This window comes from Heterodontus francisci, chromosome 42, assembly GCF_036365525.1.
Source record: "Heterodontus francisci isolate sHetFra1 chromosome 42, sHetFra1.hap1, whole genome shotgun sequence".
NCBI lineage: Eukaryota > Metazoa > Chordata > Chondrichthyes > Heterodontiformes > Heterodontidae > Heterodontus > Heterodontus francisci.
Window position 1 is genome coordinate 9,826,067 of NC_090412.1, and position 17,748 is coordinate 9,843,814.

General features: G+C 43.4%; 1 protein-coding gene across 1 annotated transcript in view; it reads right to left on the reverse strand.

Moving 5' to 3' along the window:
• Positions 1-17,530, reverse strand: part of polr3a (polymerase (RNA) III (DNA directed) polypeptide A) — a 68,718-nt gene extending 51,188 nt beyond the window's left edge. The window contains exons 1-6 of the mRNA XM_068020531.1: positions 17,383-17,530; positions 7,363-7,498; positions 6,780-6,917; positions 3,651-3,822; positions 2,043-2,197; positions 1,293-1,532 (exon numbers count right to left, since the gene is read on the reverse strand). Of these exons, the coding sequence (XP_067876632.1) occupies positions 1,293-1,532; positions 2,043-2,197; positions 3,651-3,822; positions 6,780-6,917; positions 7,363-7,498; positions 17,383-17,426 (885 nt within the window). The 5' untranslated portion in view covers positions 17,427-17,530. The remainder of the gene's footprint in view (positions 1-1,292; positions 1,533-2,042; positions 2,198-3,650; positions 3,823-6,779; positions 6,918-7,362; positions 7,499-17,382) is intronic.
• Between the last annotated feature and the right edge of the window lie 218 nt (positions 17,531-17,748).

Here is a 17,748-nt window from a genome sequence, read left to right on the forward strand (position 1 = left end):
GGGAGAACATAGGAGCAGGAGTAGGCCATTCAACCCATCAAGTCTGCTCCGCCATTCAATACGATCATGGCTGATCTTCCACTTCAATGCCTTTTTCCCACACTATCCTCATATCTCCTTATGTCAATTGTATTTAGAAATCTGTCAATCTTCGCTTTAAACATACTCAATGACTGAGCTTTCACTGTCTTCCAGGGTAGAGATTTCCAAAGATGCACAATCCTCTGAGTAAAGAAATTTCTCATCTTGGTCCTAAGTGGCTTCCCCTCATTTTGAACTTGTGTCCCCTGGTTCTAGACTCCCCAACCAGGGGAAACATCTTAGCTGCATCTACCCTGTCTATCCCTTTAAGTATTTTGTAGGTTTCAATAAGGTCACCTCTCATTCTTCAAACCTCTAGAGAATACAGGCCCAGTTTCCCCAATCTCTCTTCATGTGCAATTTGGTCTGTCCTTTTAATGTTCTTAAACAGACATCCTACGGCAAAGCCGACTTTACCCCCTCTGGTGCTAAGCTTCCTTGGAATTATGAGTTTCCTTTATATTTTAGTGCATAAGGAATTTGTATTCAAGTAAAATTTGTAGTTTAAGTACAATATCTCAAATCTGAGAGATAGCTTTTAAACATTATACATAAAATTGCAAAAATCAGTTACTTGAATGATGTACCATCTTAGAGGAAGCACAGGTCAGGCAATTCTCTTATAAGTCAAATAAATCCTAATACTCAAAGAATTCAAATTACAAGATACGTTATTTAATTTGATTGCGCACTCCTACATTTGATCTATTTGTCTTAAATCCTGCCACTGACCATTCTTGCAAAGTGTCTCCTTTCCTGTGAACACACAGGGTGTAATGGCTGCTGGGTAGCAAGGAGTGGGAACCCTGGTTAATTTATCTCTCACTTACTAACGGCACCGAGGAAAGAGGTGATGGTTAACATCTATATTAAATGTTACACATTTTGGGCTACAGTGAGCACATTTAAGATCAGTCTTAAATATAAAACAAAAAGGTAGTTATGGAACAAATAAACACCTGCTTAGGTTGATCTTAGCTACTGTTTTACACTTAGAGAATGTCTTTAAAAAGTCTAAAATCTCAATTACATTATTTAGGATCAATATTACTTATTGTAGAACCATGTTAAAAGTCCAAAACCGTATTTAATTATTAATAGACAGTAGCACTCAGTCCACTTCCATTCTACATATTAAACAGTGCATGCTCATCGAGGAATATTGCATTATAATGCTGTATAAAATGTAAATACTAGAAATATTGCCTGACCTTTTTAATTACATCATTTAGGAAGATAATTTCTGTCAGCTTCATGGTTAGGTCGTCTTCATTAGTCCCCGATTTCAGGTCGCTGACCACTGAAGGCCTGATACAAAGTGGAGGAACTAGTAACCGAGTAAGGACCAAGTCTGCAGGCTTCCCTGCTTCCAGGTTCATAAGAAGCAGTGGGACATCTTCTGAGGGAATTCTTTTAAATATGTTTAAGACCACAAGGGGATTTAGATTCTCCTGAAAGATGAAGAGATAGCAAGTTGTACATATAAAATAAACCTTTTATTGGACTGCAGGGATATATACTCAATGCTGCATTCAGAAATTATACACTGTGCAGACAAACTTCCCTGACTTTTAAGGGATGTACTGCAATGAAGTACAGATTAAAATATATATCCAAGACAGTTGTGCTCCATACATTGTAAATATCTTTCACAAGACACATTCAAGATAAACAAATATTAGCTTTGTGAAAATCTATTGAAATGAATACCCAACCTAAACTGCAAACATCAAAATTTTAATAGATTTATTAAAATTAGGACATTAAGGTTAATTTTATTGCAGAGTTGATACTCTTCTCCTTAATGAGCTGTTACATTAATTGCAGGGCAGCTTCACAAACGCACATCTCACATTATTTAATGAAACAATCGTACCAATCCATAAAGCTAATAAATAAAATGATCCAGAAAAGTTAATTTTGCTAATAAAGTACATAATTTGAATATACACAATACTAACTTGAGCTCTTCCAAGCAATGCCTCGACCTCTTTATTATGTTCTATGGCTATATCAAAAGACTGTAGAAAATTTGATACCACAGGATCAATCACTTTCTTATTTGTCTTGTACTTTTCATGAATAATTTTCAATAATCCACATTTTTTCACAGGACCTATTTAAAACAAAACGCCAACATTTTTAACCTGATAGAACAACCAACTACATTGAAATATAAAAAGCTGACCATTTTGAGATAAGGGCATGACAATTTTTAAGTAGTTATTTATATAGTGCTTATCACATTTCAGAAGTGCCCCAAAACACTCCATCTTGAATGAATTACATTGTACACTTACTATATGGAGCTTTTAAACAGCAAGGCCCTACAAAGAACAATGTGATGAATGAACAGTTAATCTGTTTTTTGGTGGCATTGAGTGAGGGAGGAATGTTAAACAGGACAACCTGTTCGTCATCGAATACAGACATGGGAATTAATCTTTGACTATAGAAATTTAAACCTCTGAATGAGCTACTAGAACAGGTAAACAGGCATGGGTTTCATGTCTCATCCAAAGGATAGTACCTTTGGGAATGCTGCCCTCCCTTAGCACTGGAGTGTTAACTGAGATTGTGTGTTCAAGTCTCAACGTGGAACTTGAACCCATGGTCTTCTGGCTCAGAGGCAAATGCTACCTACTGAGCCAAGCTGACACTTCATAAAAAGTCAATGATAATAAAATTGACTTATTTTTCATATGCAGAGCATGGGGCCCTGTTAACAAAACAAGAACACCTCATTTAAATTACCTCCATATATTACTTGTCTTAATTTGAACTTTAAAAAGCGTAGCATTGATGCAAGGCTTTGCCAATACATAAAAGGTTTCCTATAGGATGCTATTTGCAAGTAAAAGTAAATCTTTTAAAATAAAAAATTACTCGTCAATAAAACTCATCTGTGCCCTGCCCAAATGCCTGTTGCCAACACTAGTCATTACTACGTTTTGATGTTGCTGCATTCATCCATTCCTCCTGATGTTCTTCCCAATTTCCATGTCCATCTACCCAAAATTTTTGGTATCAAAATCAGAATTACTGTGACAGCAATCTCTAATTTGACAGCTCTTAGTTGATGTTCTTTTGTTGGTCAGCTTATCCCCAAACAGGACACAAAACTGAATACTTAAAAGGTATCATAGCATGCAGTGAACTTGTGTTCAAAACACAAACATTTAGTCTGATTGCGTATGGGGTTCAAGCACGGAGGCTTCCGCTATGTAATTCAAAAGTGTTAATCAACCTCACATACCAACTATCTAAACAATGCAGAATTATGTAAGGTTTGTGCTATGGAATCTTCTGTTAAGAACTGGGCTGAAACTTTAAATTGTCGTAGACTGTGTTGAATTCCAGTGTAGCTCACAAGTAAATAATGGAATGCGGAGTGCATCACACAGCTATATCTCAGTTTACAAATGTGATTTTTTAAAAAGTCAGTAATAGACAATCACTTCTGACCTGATGCATACAGAAAAACTCATGACAGATACAGTAACTTGGAAATTATATATTTTTCCTATTGAATATTGACTATCAGCAGTATTTTTACAATGGGCTCCTACCATTGAAGGATCCACAATATAGACAAAAGGTCCTTTTCCGACATTTTTCAGAGACTTTCTTTTTCAGGCCTCGCTTCTGAAGATAGGTTAAGCCAGGCCTTTTTAAAGTATCTAAGAACAGCTTCTTTTCTTCTTGAGACAACATAATATGAGAACAGACTTTACAGATCATCTGAAAAAAGAAAACATAGCAAAGCATGAGTAGCCCGAATCATTAGCCTTCCGGACAGCTGCTTTCAGGTTAACCAAGACACAGGTAAATCTGTATAAGCTGACCTCAAAAAGGCACTTACTGAGTCCCAAATAACTTACATAGTGAAATATAAAAAACACTGTTATCATGGACACTTGCAAATTATAAAATAACTAGTCTTCAATGCACTAAGAGCTTTTACAACTTAAAACATAGGACACGCAGGCTGCAGGGGGTTTTGCGTAAGAAACAGCATCCATAACCACTGAGAAACTACTCTACCTCTGGGATTGAACGTTTGCACAACTCATCACAGGGATAGAGCAGTTTTCCTGTCATGAGCTAAATAACTTGCCATTCGACAAACCCGCATCTTTCACAAAACACAATGTCGCTCACACTGACCTCACCAGCCTCCAGAATCAAGTAAGGTGCTTCAAATAGCAAGAGGGGTCATCCTTTCCTCAACCACTGCGTGCATGCACACTTTCAGTGGCTGCTCGCAGCTTCTCTCTCCCTGCCATTGCTTTCCTTCCCTCGGTTTATGATGGCGGATTGGTTTCTTTGGGGAGTTTTGGTTTTGGGGAGTGAAGGTGCTTGGTGGATGGCTATCCTGGGTCTCTCTGCTGCTCTAGAGTGTTATGAACAGGCTTGTGAGGCCTAGCTAGCAATCAGTCTTCCTGCAGACTCTCTTCTCAACCAGAAAACTGGAGCTTCGCTCCTACGCATGTGATTTGTTGTGTTTTCCCTTCCACACGTTCTCAATCCATTCAAAAGCTTGCCTTTGGAAGCTTCAATTTCCCCCTTTTTGGCCCTGTGACTGCCCTAATGCTGGTTAAGTAGAACTGAGACGCCCAGTACATTACTGAAGTTACTCTCTGCTCCAAGTGAGAACAGCTTGAAATCAAATGGAAATTTAGATTGCAAAACTTAAGTGAACAAAGCTGAATGCTGGTTTGTGGGAGGGGGATTCCTGGCAATGCTGCAGCTGATTATGTGCTAATCATAATTTCAGCTGGTTCTTCAAGATTGCTGGGAAAGTTTTTACAGTACATAAAATGACCATTTTGAAGATAAGGACGCCTGCAATTAAGGCACATGGTTTTGTTTTGGCTCAAATACAGATACATCCATCAATGAATAATAGTGAAAACTTTGATAACCTCTGCCTTTTTGCCATGCAGTGACAGCATCAAACACTCCCATGCTGGTTTACATCACTGTATCACAGGTGGTCCAATCCACAAAGTTCAACCCATAGTTCACAGAGCTCCCTGCTGCCCTGACATTCCCATTTTCCAATTCTTTCCTTAACCCCAATAATGAAAAAAATAATTCTAACGCAGTCAAGTGGAAACTAGTTTCAGAACACAGGACAGCATGTCATCCAACAGCTAAACAAGTGACCTTTGTTTAGTCAGGATTTGAGTCAAATACAGTGCCCCAAAATATGCTTTGACATGATACTATTAAGTCCCCTTCAAATATTGTAAATATGTGTTAACATCTAGTCAACTTATTAAGGCAGTTTATAGAACAAAAGTTTCTTCTATGCCTATAAGAGTTTTAAGTTTGCGCCTAGTTTATCATCGGCTTTGCCAATGCTCTCCATCCCGGCTTCCTGAATGCCATCCTCCAAGAGCTCCAGATTGTCAAAGAGTCCACCATACATATTCTGTCTCACAGTAAACCCGGCTTGTCCAGTATCTCCATGCCCCAATGGATGAAATATAAAATTTTCTTCTACAAATTCCTTCATGGCCTGATCCCAGCCTACCTCTGCAATCTTTTCTAGTGTTACTTCCTCTCCCGTAGCCTAACCCTCTGTGCGCCCATGCATCCATTCCACCTTTTGAGTCTTTGGCTGTCCCAAGTCTACTCTGTCAAACTCTTGCACCAGAAGACTGTCTCTCCACCTCATTTTGCATCTTAAAAGGCCTTATTAAAAACACATCTCTTCCAGTAGGCTTTTCTTCATCTATCCTAACCTTCCAATAAGAATGCAGCACTGGCTCCTTTTTCTCCTGTTGGAACTGTCATGGGCTGTTTTTCTACATTAGAGGTTCTACATAAATGAAAATTGCTCTGATTATAATGTTCAAGGTTTGTATTTACTATTAATACATTTCTCTAAAATAGTTTTTAAAAAAAACTCCACAGTAATCACACCAAAATCTGACATGGATCAGCCATGCACAATACACTATTCCAAACCCTGTTATTTTGCTTTCCTTCAAATGATTTCTCATGTGTTGCAGCTGATCATTACCACACTGAAATTTTAACTCAAAGCTCTCCTACGTAAGAAATTCAGAATAGTGAGTTGCAGAGTATAGACAGGAAGCTGCTTGAGTTGGATCACAGTGGCTACACAGTGAATTTTTGTTTGGGCAGCAAGACCTCACCATCCAGAGTTTGGTGTTCCACTGATAAGGGATTCAACAGCTCATCCCTTATCAGCACCCCACACAAAATCTCACAGAGTGAAGTCTGGAAAGTCAATTGTATTGCAGTACCAAATTTGTACAATTAAAGCCAGGTAAAGGTGAAATATCTGACATCTGGTTACAATGCTAGGCCATTTAAGAGATTATACAGTAGCAACAGGGACAAAACTTGTGGGAGCGTTTTTAAAGACCTGTTGAACATAACCTTCTGGGGCATATAAACCTAACAGTGAAATTGCCACATTTAAGGCAACCACTGATAATGCAGGGAATATAGCTTGCTTATGTACAGACATTAAATCTTCCATCTACTATAACCACTAATACATTACAGAATATTTATCTAAATGCATATTTTATCTACACCGAATCAAGAACATTCAATGAACCAATCTGCATCCCATAGACGGCTGACCAGTAAGGACTGCATAGTGGTCATTGTTTGCAGAATCAGTACATTCACAACAACTGTATGTTACTTCTCCTTACCTGCAAGATTCCAATAATCGCTTTAAAATAACCAACATGGAAACATGGCAACTCCAAATCAATGTAACCATAGTGTCCAATGCAGTCAGCCAAATTCTTCCCACATGTCTCACAAGGACGATCTTTCTCACTGGTTCCCTATTGAGGTACAAAAGTCATGATCGATTAACTTTAAGAATATTTTGCTGGAGCTGCTCAGGGACAGAACAATGGAGTTACAAAACAAGCTTCTGGATCACTTGAATAGGAAAATTTGCTAAAACACATTTAAATGTATTTTTCTTCTGGGTACACAGTAAACTCCTTATTGTTTGGTGTTATCACAATAGAGGGAAGTGGGACACAATGGGTAGAAGATGCACTCAACAATTTACAATTGGCACTTTAGAAAATTAAACTTCTTCCATATAACTTCAGAAAGGAGAAATACAGGCTATAATTGAGTTAATTAGCAACATTACTTAATATTTTCATTTGAAAATCAAGCATAGTCTCTGCAATCCCTATAGATTTAGTTATTTTATCCCACTTCAGGTAAAACTGCCTTTGCCACAATGTTAGTGTGAACGGATTCTGAGCTTACCATGCGATGGTCCAGTACACCATGAGACAAAGGAGTATGGCTGTTATCCTGACTATACAGGTTCTTGCTAACTACCTGGATGTGTGCTTGCTGCCGAATCTGCTCTGCAGACTTCATTCCGAAACAGATGTGGCTTCTATAAGAGGAAGCAAACCAAAGGTCATTATGATCTTGTGTATTTCATTTAACAAGGACACAGATTAACCTGAAGGAAAAAGATATAAGCAGTACAATATCCATTTTAAAATTTCTACTGGTCTATTATATCCTTATGACAAACACTGGTTTAATTTTCTGCACACAGCACTGTTGTCAACAGATCACTTATTGCCCCAGAATCACACCTGGGACGTCAAGTACGTTCTTCATCAGGTACCCAACATTTGTTGATCTTCAAGACTGTACGGTTTACAAACCATCACATTTTACATCAAAAATGGATGAAATTTATTGAAACAGAAATATAGCAATCCTACAGGTGGAAAACATTTTTATGCAGCAGAAGGTGTAAAATGTTGTTGGGGGAAATCGTATGAATCATATGCAACATTTTATATAATACTTCATCCAGGAATTTCACATATTATGTTTCAGCACAGTCCTCCATGTTTGTTCCTTGGCATATAAAATCCAAGAGGTCAGACAAAGTAGAATCCAGAAGAATAGCTCAACACAAGAAAATATTTAAAGGCTGAGCTTCAGAAGTCCATACTTTACTGTGGAGATAGTTGTAACGACCAAGGCAGGAGTAATGCACTGTTAATTCAGTCCCACTACTCCACAGGTCATAGCATATCAAATAAAGTTTCCCACCTACCGAAGAATAGCCAAATTAAACACAGTACTTCCCTCCCAAAATAACCAACATCAAACCAGGTTTCTTTAAACAACATTAACTACTAGAAAAGAAATAATCGGTCTTAACTACTAATGAGATAAATCTATATATGAAAAACCCCTTATTTCCTTAACCCTCATGCACACAAACACATACATTAAAAAAAATGGTTAAGCAGGGAAAAAGGATTTTTGGTTTACAGTTGTTTCTTAGGAATAGAAGGAATAATAAAAAAAAATTGAGTTCATCACATTCTGGTAGGATGTTTACGGTACGGTGAGGTGTCCCAGAATCGGATGCCACTCAAAGTCTCTCCAGGCGAGGTTGATGAACAGTCCGTGATGGGTAGGTGTTCATGGCAATTTAACTGCAGCAGGCCTCACATAGGCCTTCCATCAGGGGTGTAGCCACAGGTCTGCTTGGGTTTTGAAGCAGCAGTCGAGCAGTAGAAGAATTCTTCAGACTTCAGGATTTCTTACAACACATGAGGCAGCAGGAATCTCACTGGATGTAGGAATTCTTCAGCGACTGGATTCCTTTTCAAGAGATGCAAATCTCCTTTACAGAGAGAGTTAACACTTTTTGGGTTTCTTCTCTCTTGCCCCAGGCAAGTCAAAGCAAAGATTTCAAATGTCTGCCTTTTGTCCAATTCACAGGCTTTTAAATAGTCCAAGGTGAAAAAAGAACCGTCCTGAACATGGTCATTGTCCAGACACAGTGCCTCCCCCTGTCACTCAAAAGCTGCTCTGAAGAAAGGTCAAACTCCTGTGGTTTCCTTGAAATTGCTGGCTTTTCTGTTCTTGTACAAGTTCAACTTCCTTTCAAAGCACCCATAAAGTTCAACTTTTGTTATGGCTTCCTTTCAAAACATTGCTGGAATTCCAACTATTTGCAGGTCAGTGACCACTGAGCAAAATAAATCCTTTTCTCAGTCTTTTTTAAACACTCAGAATTCGAAGCTTTCTTTTTAAAAACAAAACGCTTGTAAAACAATCACCATTAACCTATTCAAAATGATAGGAAAAGGCTTCACACCAATTCAAAATAGTATTCCATGAAAGAAACTTTCCAACTGAGAAGCTGGCTTTCAATAAATTTCTTAGTTACGACTGTCGTAATTTGATGTTTTTATTTTTCCAACCATTGAAAGAAGCTACAAACACTTGCACTAAAATGCAAAAATGTATGCAAAGTAAAAGGACTGTCAGAGTACATCTCAACTACAGCTGTAGCAGTGTGGAAAATGATTTCATAAACATAACCGAGATCTGGTTTCAGAGCAAAACTTACAACAGTTTTGGGAAGCAGCGCTGATTGGATAAAGCAGTTCCTCTGCAGAACAGACTCTTGAGCTGGGAGATGCTCCAGAGCTCAGATGCTAAGGTACTAAAGGACCACTATCGTCTTACATGATAAGTTTTCATTACAAAGGTGTTGATAATGTAACAAAGTGGAGAGCGAGAGTGAGCATCAGGGTGTTAGGAGGGTTTTAATAAACAAGTTTGTGTTTCAGCCCAACCTTTGTCCTTTATAAAATCCTAAAGTCAAAAACCATCAGTAAAGGGGGAAACGTTTAAAGAACACCTCACGATACCCTGATTGGTTAGTAGCGAGAGAACGAGAAAGAGGGAGAGGGAGAGACATACATTCAGGAAAAGAGAGTCTCACTTAGCTTTGTCGTTAGTTCGGGTTGCACTGACAAATCGATATCTAGTCTAGGAGTTGTTGGAGGTATACTTTAGTCAGTATGTCTAAGAGGTTTCGTGCATGTGGTATAGTGTAGTGCAGGAGACAACTGTGTCTCAGAGATTGGAATACACTTAGTGGTTCAGAACAGCTAATGATCCATTGCTGAATCAATTTGCCTAGTAAAACAGTGAAATTTCAAGCATTGAAAATATAAATATCATTGCAAATTAATCAACTTTTCATAGGGGAATGTACATCATTTTTAAATTGACATTTTTTGCCAACAGAAAATCTGTGGGCACTTTTAATTTGGCATAAATTCAGGATTTCATACAAAGATAATGCCACCATAAATTTACTTTAAAAAGAAAGTCAAGTCCTAAGATACTGAAATTAACCATGAGTGGCCACGTACAGTTTCCAGCTCACCAAATAATGAGAATTTAATGGAAGATAGCCCAGGGCTAAGTTCCCCATTACATACTTTCTTAAATGACTATGCTCCTTGGGTGGGGTGGTGGGGGGGGAGGGAAACAGAAAGTACTAGAGTCTTTTTGGAGCCAAGTGGCTTCAAGAAGACACTTCTGACAACAAAACAGTGAAAACAAACTAAACCGTGGTAGACTACAGTCGTGAAAAGTTAAAAAAAACCCTCCTGTATAATCATAAATGTCCATTTTAATGACAAGTCACACAAAGGAAAGTTTGGTTTGGATGAATGCTAGATAATCAGATCATTTCAAGCTGCACACTGAACATACACTACATTCCTGAACATAAGAAGCTTGATGAACAAGATCACAAAGTACCTTCGACAACCACCTATACATGCGCACAAGGCAAAATAAGCATATTTTGTTTCTATAAAGGTCATCGATCAGCAGCTTGCCAATTATGGGCCATGCTGTTTATCTTAATTTTACAACTTGTATTGTTACTAAATGCAGTCATCAAAACTATGGTCACATAGATGAATGCACATCACAAGGAGTATGTACTCAGAGGGACCTGGGTGTACTTATACGTGAATCATAGAAAGTTAACGTGCAAGTACAGCAAGAAATTAGGAAAACAAATGGTATGTTACACTCTAATCCCATTGTAATAAAGGCTACAATTATTTAGGACCTTAGTGAGACCACAACGTAGAGGGGCATCTGTTGTTTGTGGCATTTCTCCTGTAGCTGGCGAAGGGAGAACAGCATGTCAATGATGGATCTCGCTGCTCGAAAGCCGCATTGTGCCTCAGGGTAGAAACGCTCAGCCAGCTTCTGGAGTCTGTTTAAAATAACTCGAGCGAAGACTTTCCCCACTGTGCTGAGCAGGGAGATTCCACGTAGTTGTTGCAGTCACCGCAGTCACCCTTGTTCTTATAGAGGGTGATGATATTGGCATCGCGCATGTCCTGTAGTACTGCTCCCTCACCCCAGCACAGGCAAAGCAGTTCATAGAGTGCTGAGAGTATAGCAGGCTTGGCACTCTCGCATGGGAAAGGTGTCCGCTGCTATGTCCAGACTGGCCAAGAGGGCGTGGGAAAATGGTGCAATGACACAGAACACAAAAGTCCGAGTGTTTCAGCCTGTGTCCTCAGTACCTTGCTCTATGGCAGCGAGGCCTGGACAACATACGTCAGCCAAGAGCGACGCCTCAACTCATTCCAGCTTCGCTGCCTCCAGAGAATCCTTGGCATCAGGTGGCAGGACCATATCTCCAATGCAGAAGTCCTCGAGGCGGCAAACATCCCCAGCATATACACCCCATTGAGCCAGCGGTGCTTGAGACGACGTAGCCATGTGAGTCGCATGGAAGATGGCAGGATCCCCAAAGATGCATAGTACAGTGAGCTCCTCACTGGTATCAGACCCACCAGCCGTCCATGTCTCCGCTTTAAAGACATCTGCAAACGCAACATGAAGTCCTGTGACATTGACCACAAGTTGTGGGAGTCAGTTGCCAGTGATCGCCAGAGCTGGCGGACAGCCATAAAGGCAGGGCTAAAGTGTGGCGAGTCGAAGAGACTTAGCAGTTGGCAGGAAAAAAGACAGAAGTGCAAGGAGAGAACCAACTGTGTAACAGCCCCGACAACCAATTTTATCTGCAGCGCCTGTGGAAGAGTCTGTCACTCTAGAATTGGCCTTTATAGCCACTCCAGGCATGCTCCACAAACCACTGACCACCTCTAGGCGCTTACCCATTGTCTCTCGAGACAAGGAGGCCAAAGAAGAAGACGACGATGTGAGACCACACCTGGAGTACTGTGTAGTTTTTGTCTCCTTATCTAAGGAAGGATATATTTGCCTTAAATGGAGTGCAATGTGGCTTTACTGGACTGATCCCTGGGACGTGGGGATTGTCCTACGAGGGGAGATTGAGTAGATTAGTCCTATGTTCTCTGGAGTTTAAAAGAATTAGTGGTGATCTCATTGAAACTTAAAATTCTAAGGGGCTGGGACGATGTTTCCCCTGGCTGGGGAGAGTCCAGAACTACAGGTCACAATCTCAGAATAAGAAGTTGGTCATTTAGGACTGAAATGAGGAGGAATTACTTTATTTCAAGTGTTCTGAATCTTTGGAATTCAAGAAGAGATTAATCGATTTTTGGACACTAAGGGAATCAACGGATTATGGGGGAAGGCAGAATTGAGGTTGGAGGTCAGCCATGATCTTACTGACTGGTGGAGACGGCTCATGGAGCTGTATCTCCGATTCCTGCTCCTATTTCTTATGCTCTGGAATGAAAAAGTGATTAGCATATTTTTACTCATAAAAAATAGACAGTTCTTCTCCAAAAATCTTTAAGTCCATTTTAACTTGGCAAACTCTAAATACAAGTTAACAACACCTATCATGCAACTGATTATCCAGCTGATTATTTAAATCAATGAAGTTGAGTATTACCTCCAGAAGTTTTGAAAAACTTCTTCAGTTGAAGTCAGCCACCACAATTTTTCTCAGTCTAGTTTTAAAATATTCCAACGTATTATTTAACACAATCCCCCTGCCCTCAACTATGATTTCCTTACAAAAGGAGATTATTGTAAGTGTTTTTTTGTGAACTTTTAATGCATATGAGGAAACAGTATGAACGCTGCAGGTTAATTCATGTCACCAGGCACATTGCAGTGGAACCTTACCCTAACCAACCTTAAGAACAGTGCAAGGGATAGGCCAAATAATTATAGGCCAGTCAGTCTGACCTCGGTGGTGGGTAAATTATTAGTCAATTCTGAGGCACAGGATAAACTGCCACTTAGAAGGGCACGGATTAATCAGGGATAGTCAGCATGGATTTGTTAAGGAAAGGTCATGTCTTACTAACTTGATTGAGTTTTCTGAGGAAGTAACAAGGAGGATTGATGACAGTAGTGCAATGGATGTGGTCCACATGGATTTTAGTAAGGCATTTGACAAGGTCCCACATGGTGGACTGGTCAGTAAAATGAAAGCCCGTGGGATTCAGGGGAATGTGGCAAGTTGGATCCAAAATTGGCTCAGTGACAAGAAACAAAGGGTAGTAGCAGACGGATGTTTTTGCAAATGGAAAATGGTTTCCAGTGGCGTTCCACAAGGCTCAGTGTTGGGTCCCTTACTGTTTGTGGTATATATTAATGATTTGGACTTAAATGTGGGAGGCATGATTGGGAAATTTGCTGACAACACAAAAATTGGCCGTGTAGTTGATAGCGAAGAGGATAGCTGTAGACTCCAGAATATCATCAATGGTTTGATTGAGTGGGCGGAAAAGTGGCAAATGGAATTCAATCCAGAGAAGTGTGAGGTAATGCATTTGGGAAGGGCAAACAAAGCGAGGGAATACACAATAAAAGGGAAGATATTGAGAGGAGTAGAAGAAGTGAGAGACCTTGTAGTGCATGTCCACAGGTCCCTGAAGGTGGCAGGACAGGTAGATAGAGTGAAGAAGGCATATGGAATGCTTTCCTTTATTGGCCGAGGTATAGAATACAAAAGCAGGGATGTAATGCTGGAACTGTATGAAACGCTGGTTAGACCACAGAATTGCGTACAGTTCTGGTCACTGCATTACAGGAAGGACATAATTGCTCTGGAGAGAGTACAAAGGAGATTTACAAGAATGTTGCCAAGGCTTGAAAGTTGCAGCTATGAGGAAAGATTGGATAGGCAAGGGTTTTTTCCTTAGAACAGAGGAGGCTGAGGGGTTACTTAATTGAGGTGTACAAATTATTGAGGGACCTAGATAGAGTAGACAGGAAGGATGTTTCCTCTAGTAGAGAGGTCAAATTACCAGGGGGCACAGATTTAAGGTGATTGGTGGAAGGATTAGAGGAGACATGAGGAAAAACTTTTTCTCCCAGAGGGTGGTGGGTGTCTGGAATGCCAGGAACGGTGGTCGAAACCCTGAATTCTTTTAAAAGGTACCTGAAATGATGCATCCTACAAGGCTATGGACCAGGTGCTGGAAAGCGGGATTAAACTGGGCGGCTAGTTTTTTCGGCTGGCATGGACACGATGGGGTGAATGGCTTCCTTCTGTGCCGGAATTTTTCTATGGTTCTATCAAATTAATTCCAAACAGTACCTAACAGCTCAGAAGTCTGATAGCCCCAGAGTTGCAAGACCTCAACGCATCTAACTGAACACTGAACGAAGACCACCCAAATGTCAATGACTCATCCTCCTGGAGGCTCTGAGCATGCAATGAAGTTTCTTATGCTAGTAAGGACTGCCCTGTTTTCCTGTTTGAATTTTGCAAGCCCAACAGTGCTTGCCCCTTATTCCACCAATAAGAAAACAGTGAGGACTGATCTTCAAGCCTACAAAACTCAAATGACCAAACCCAGCACTCTGACCAACGTACAAAATATCCTGGTGCTTCCAGTGCTGCCTCCAAGAGGGCAAGTTATTGAGGCTGGGAGATACTTTGCTAACACTTCAGCAGAAGCACCAGCTCAATGAAATATGTTCAAGATAGGAAGGGAGCAACATATAAAGCAATGTTTACTTTCCAGAATGAGATTTTAAAAATACGTAAGTCCAAATGAACGCTTTTAGAAGCCTGTCTCAGAAATCCATACATTCCTGCTAGCAACCCAAATTCACAATTGTACTATCTCCCAGCTCTCAATCTTAAACTCCCCAGCAACCCAGCCCTAACCCCCACTTAAACAAAAGCTCGAACTGCAGCTCTTCCCACTCCCCAGTTCTCTACAAAACTAAAAGCTCATTACCCCATTCGCCCTCCTCCCCAAACTCACAACCCCACTCCGAGGGTACAGGTTTTGGCTGCAAAATGATTGATGGAGTCACCCAGACGTAAATTCAATATTATGGACGTCTACACCTGGACCTGCCGTTCCCAGATCAGGAGTTCAGTGCAGACATGAATGTTTTCCTGGCCGTAATAGTTCATAGACCAATGACATACTTCTGCTATAGATACCTGCAGTACCCTCCCTCATCACCTCAACCAAATCCCCTCACCTGCTACTTCCACCCCCAACTACCCCAACCCGCCCCCACCCCTCCTCTCCCTACCCCACTATTCTCCCTCTAACAGCTCACACCCCCATACCAACCTTCCCAGCCCCCACACATTTCCTGCTCCCCAACCCCATCCGCTATTCCCCCTATCCAACCCTCCCAACACACACATCCCCCACCCCATCATCTTCTCCCTACTCCGACAGACGTACCCTACCCAGCCTCTCCCTGCCCCCACTCCACAGCTCCCATCCCCTACCCCACCTAACACTACACACTGCCCCCAACCCCACCAACCTCTCCCTACCTGCCACCCCCCTTTTCCTGCCCACCTCACCATGCTCCCCGACCCCGTCCCCCTCTCCGAGCCCCCTCCACCCTCCATCTCCCTGACCGCACCCGCCCCCCACTCCCTGATCCATCGCGCTCCCCCACTCCCTGACCCCACCTGTCCCCCACTCACTGATTTTCCCCCGTCCCTGATCACCCTCATCCCCCACCCTGATAGCTCTCCCAAGTCCCCCACTCCCTGATAGCTCTCCCAAGTCCCCCACTCCCTGATCCCGTCCCCCACTCCCTGATCCCGTCCCCATCCCCCACTCCCTGATCCCGTCCCCATCCCCCACTCCCTGATAGCTCTCCCAAGTCCCCCACTCCCTGATCCCCTCCCCATCTCCCATTCCTTGTCCTCTCCTGCCCCCAGTCCGACACCCCCATCCCCCACTCCATGAACCCACTCCCCGTCCCCTATTCCCTGAACCCCAACTCCCTGAATCTCCCGATCCCACTCTTTCTACTCCCCACGTCACCTCTCGGTCCCTACTCCCCTCCCCACCCTCCCCCATTCCTCCCCCTCACCCTACTCCCCATTCCCCCTCACTACTCTGACCCTCTCCCATTACCCCCCACCCTCCCCCAATCCCTTTCATCCTCTCCCGCAATCCCCGTCACCCTACTCCCCATTCCTCCCCCTCAATCCACCTCGTCCTACTCCCCATTCCCAATCCCCCCTCACTACTCTGACCCTCCATTACCCCCCACCCTTCCCAATCCCCTTCATCCTCTCCCTCAATCCCCCTCTCCCTACTCCCCATTCCCCCCCCAATCCTCCCCCACAACCCCCCTCACTCTACTCCCCATTCCCCCCCAATCCTCCCCCTCAAAACCCCTCACTCTACTCCCCAATCCTCCCCCTCACCCTACTCCCCATTCCCCCCCTCGCTACTCTGACTCTCCCCCATTACCCCCCACCCTTCCCAATCCCTTCATCCTCTCCCCCAAGCCCCTCACCCTACTCCCCATTCCCCCCCAATCCCCCTCGCCCTACTCCCCATTCCCCCGCCCTACTCCCCATTCCCCCCCTCCCTACTCCCCCCCCAATCCCCCTCGCCCTACTCCCCCCCAATCCCCCTCGCCCTACTCCCCAATCCCCCCCCAATCCCCCTCGCCCTACTCCCCATTCCCCCCCCATTCCCCCTCGCCCTACTCCCCCCCCAATCCCCCTCGCCCTACTCCCCATTCCCCCTCGCCCTACTCCCCATTCCCCCTCGCCCTACTCCCCATTCCCCCTCGCCCTACTCCCCATTCCCCCTCGCCCTACTCCCCATTCCCTCCCCATTCCCCCTCACCCTACTCCCCAATCCCCCTCCTCCCCATTCCCGCTCACCCTACTCCCCCCCAATCCCCCTCGCCCTACTCCCCCCCAATCCCCCTCGCCCTACTCCCCCCCAATCCCCCTCGCCCTACTCCCCCCCAATCCCCCTCGCCCTACTCCCCCCCATTCCCCCCTCGCCCTACTCCCCCCCAATCCCCCTCGCCCTACTCCCCCCCAATCCCCCTCGCCCTACTCCCCCCCATTCCCCCCTCGCCCTACTCCCCCCAATCCCCCTCGCCCTACTCCCCATTCCCCCCTCGCCCTACTCCCCATTCCCCCCTCGCCCTACTCCCCATTCCCCCCTCACAACTCTGACCCTCCCCACCCCGCATGTGACGCTCCCTGAGGCGACCTCGGCCGGCAATGAACCCCCAACTCACATTTTCTTGGCCACATCTGTCTCCCTGAACTGTTCCTTCACCATGATGGCGGCTCGGACAGGAGCAAACTGACGCTCCCCGCTCTCCGGCCGCTCTAATGGCCACGGCTCGAGACCCGGCGCCGGCGCTGCTGACCTTTCCGCCGCCCTCCCTCAGCAGCGCCACCCGCAGGCACCAGTGGCTCCTCCTCCTGCAGACTGCGCGGCTTCGCAACTAGTGGCAGCAATGTTACCTGGCTGTCATGAACTGGCATGCACTGCCTGAAAGAGTGCTGACTGCAGATTCAATACTAACTTTCCAAAGGGAATTTAACATAGACTTGAAAAGTCAACATTTTTAGGGCCATAGGGGAGGGCCTAACTGAAT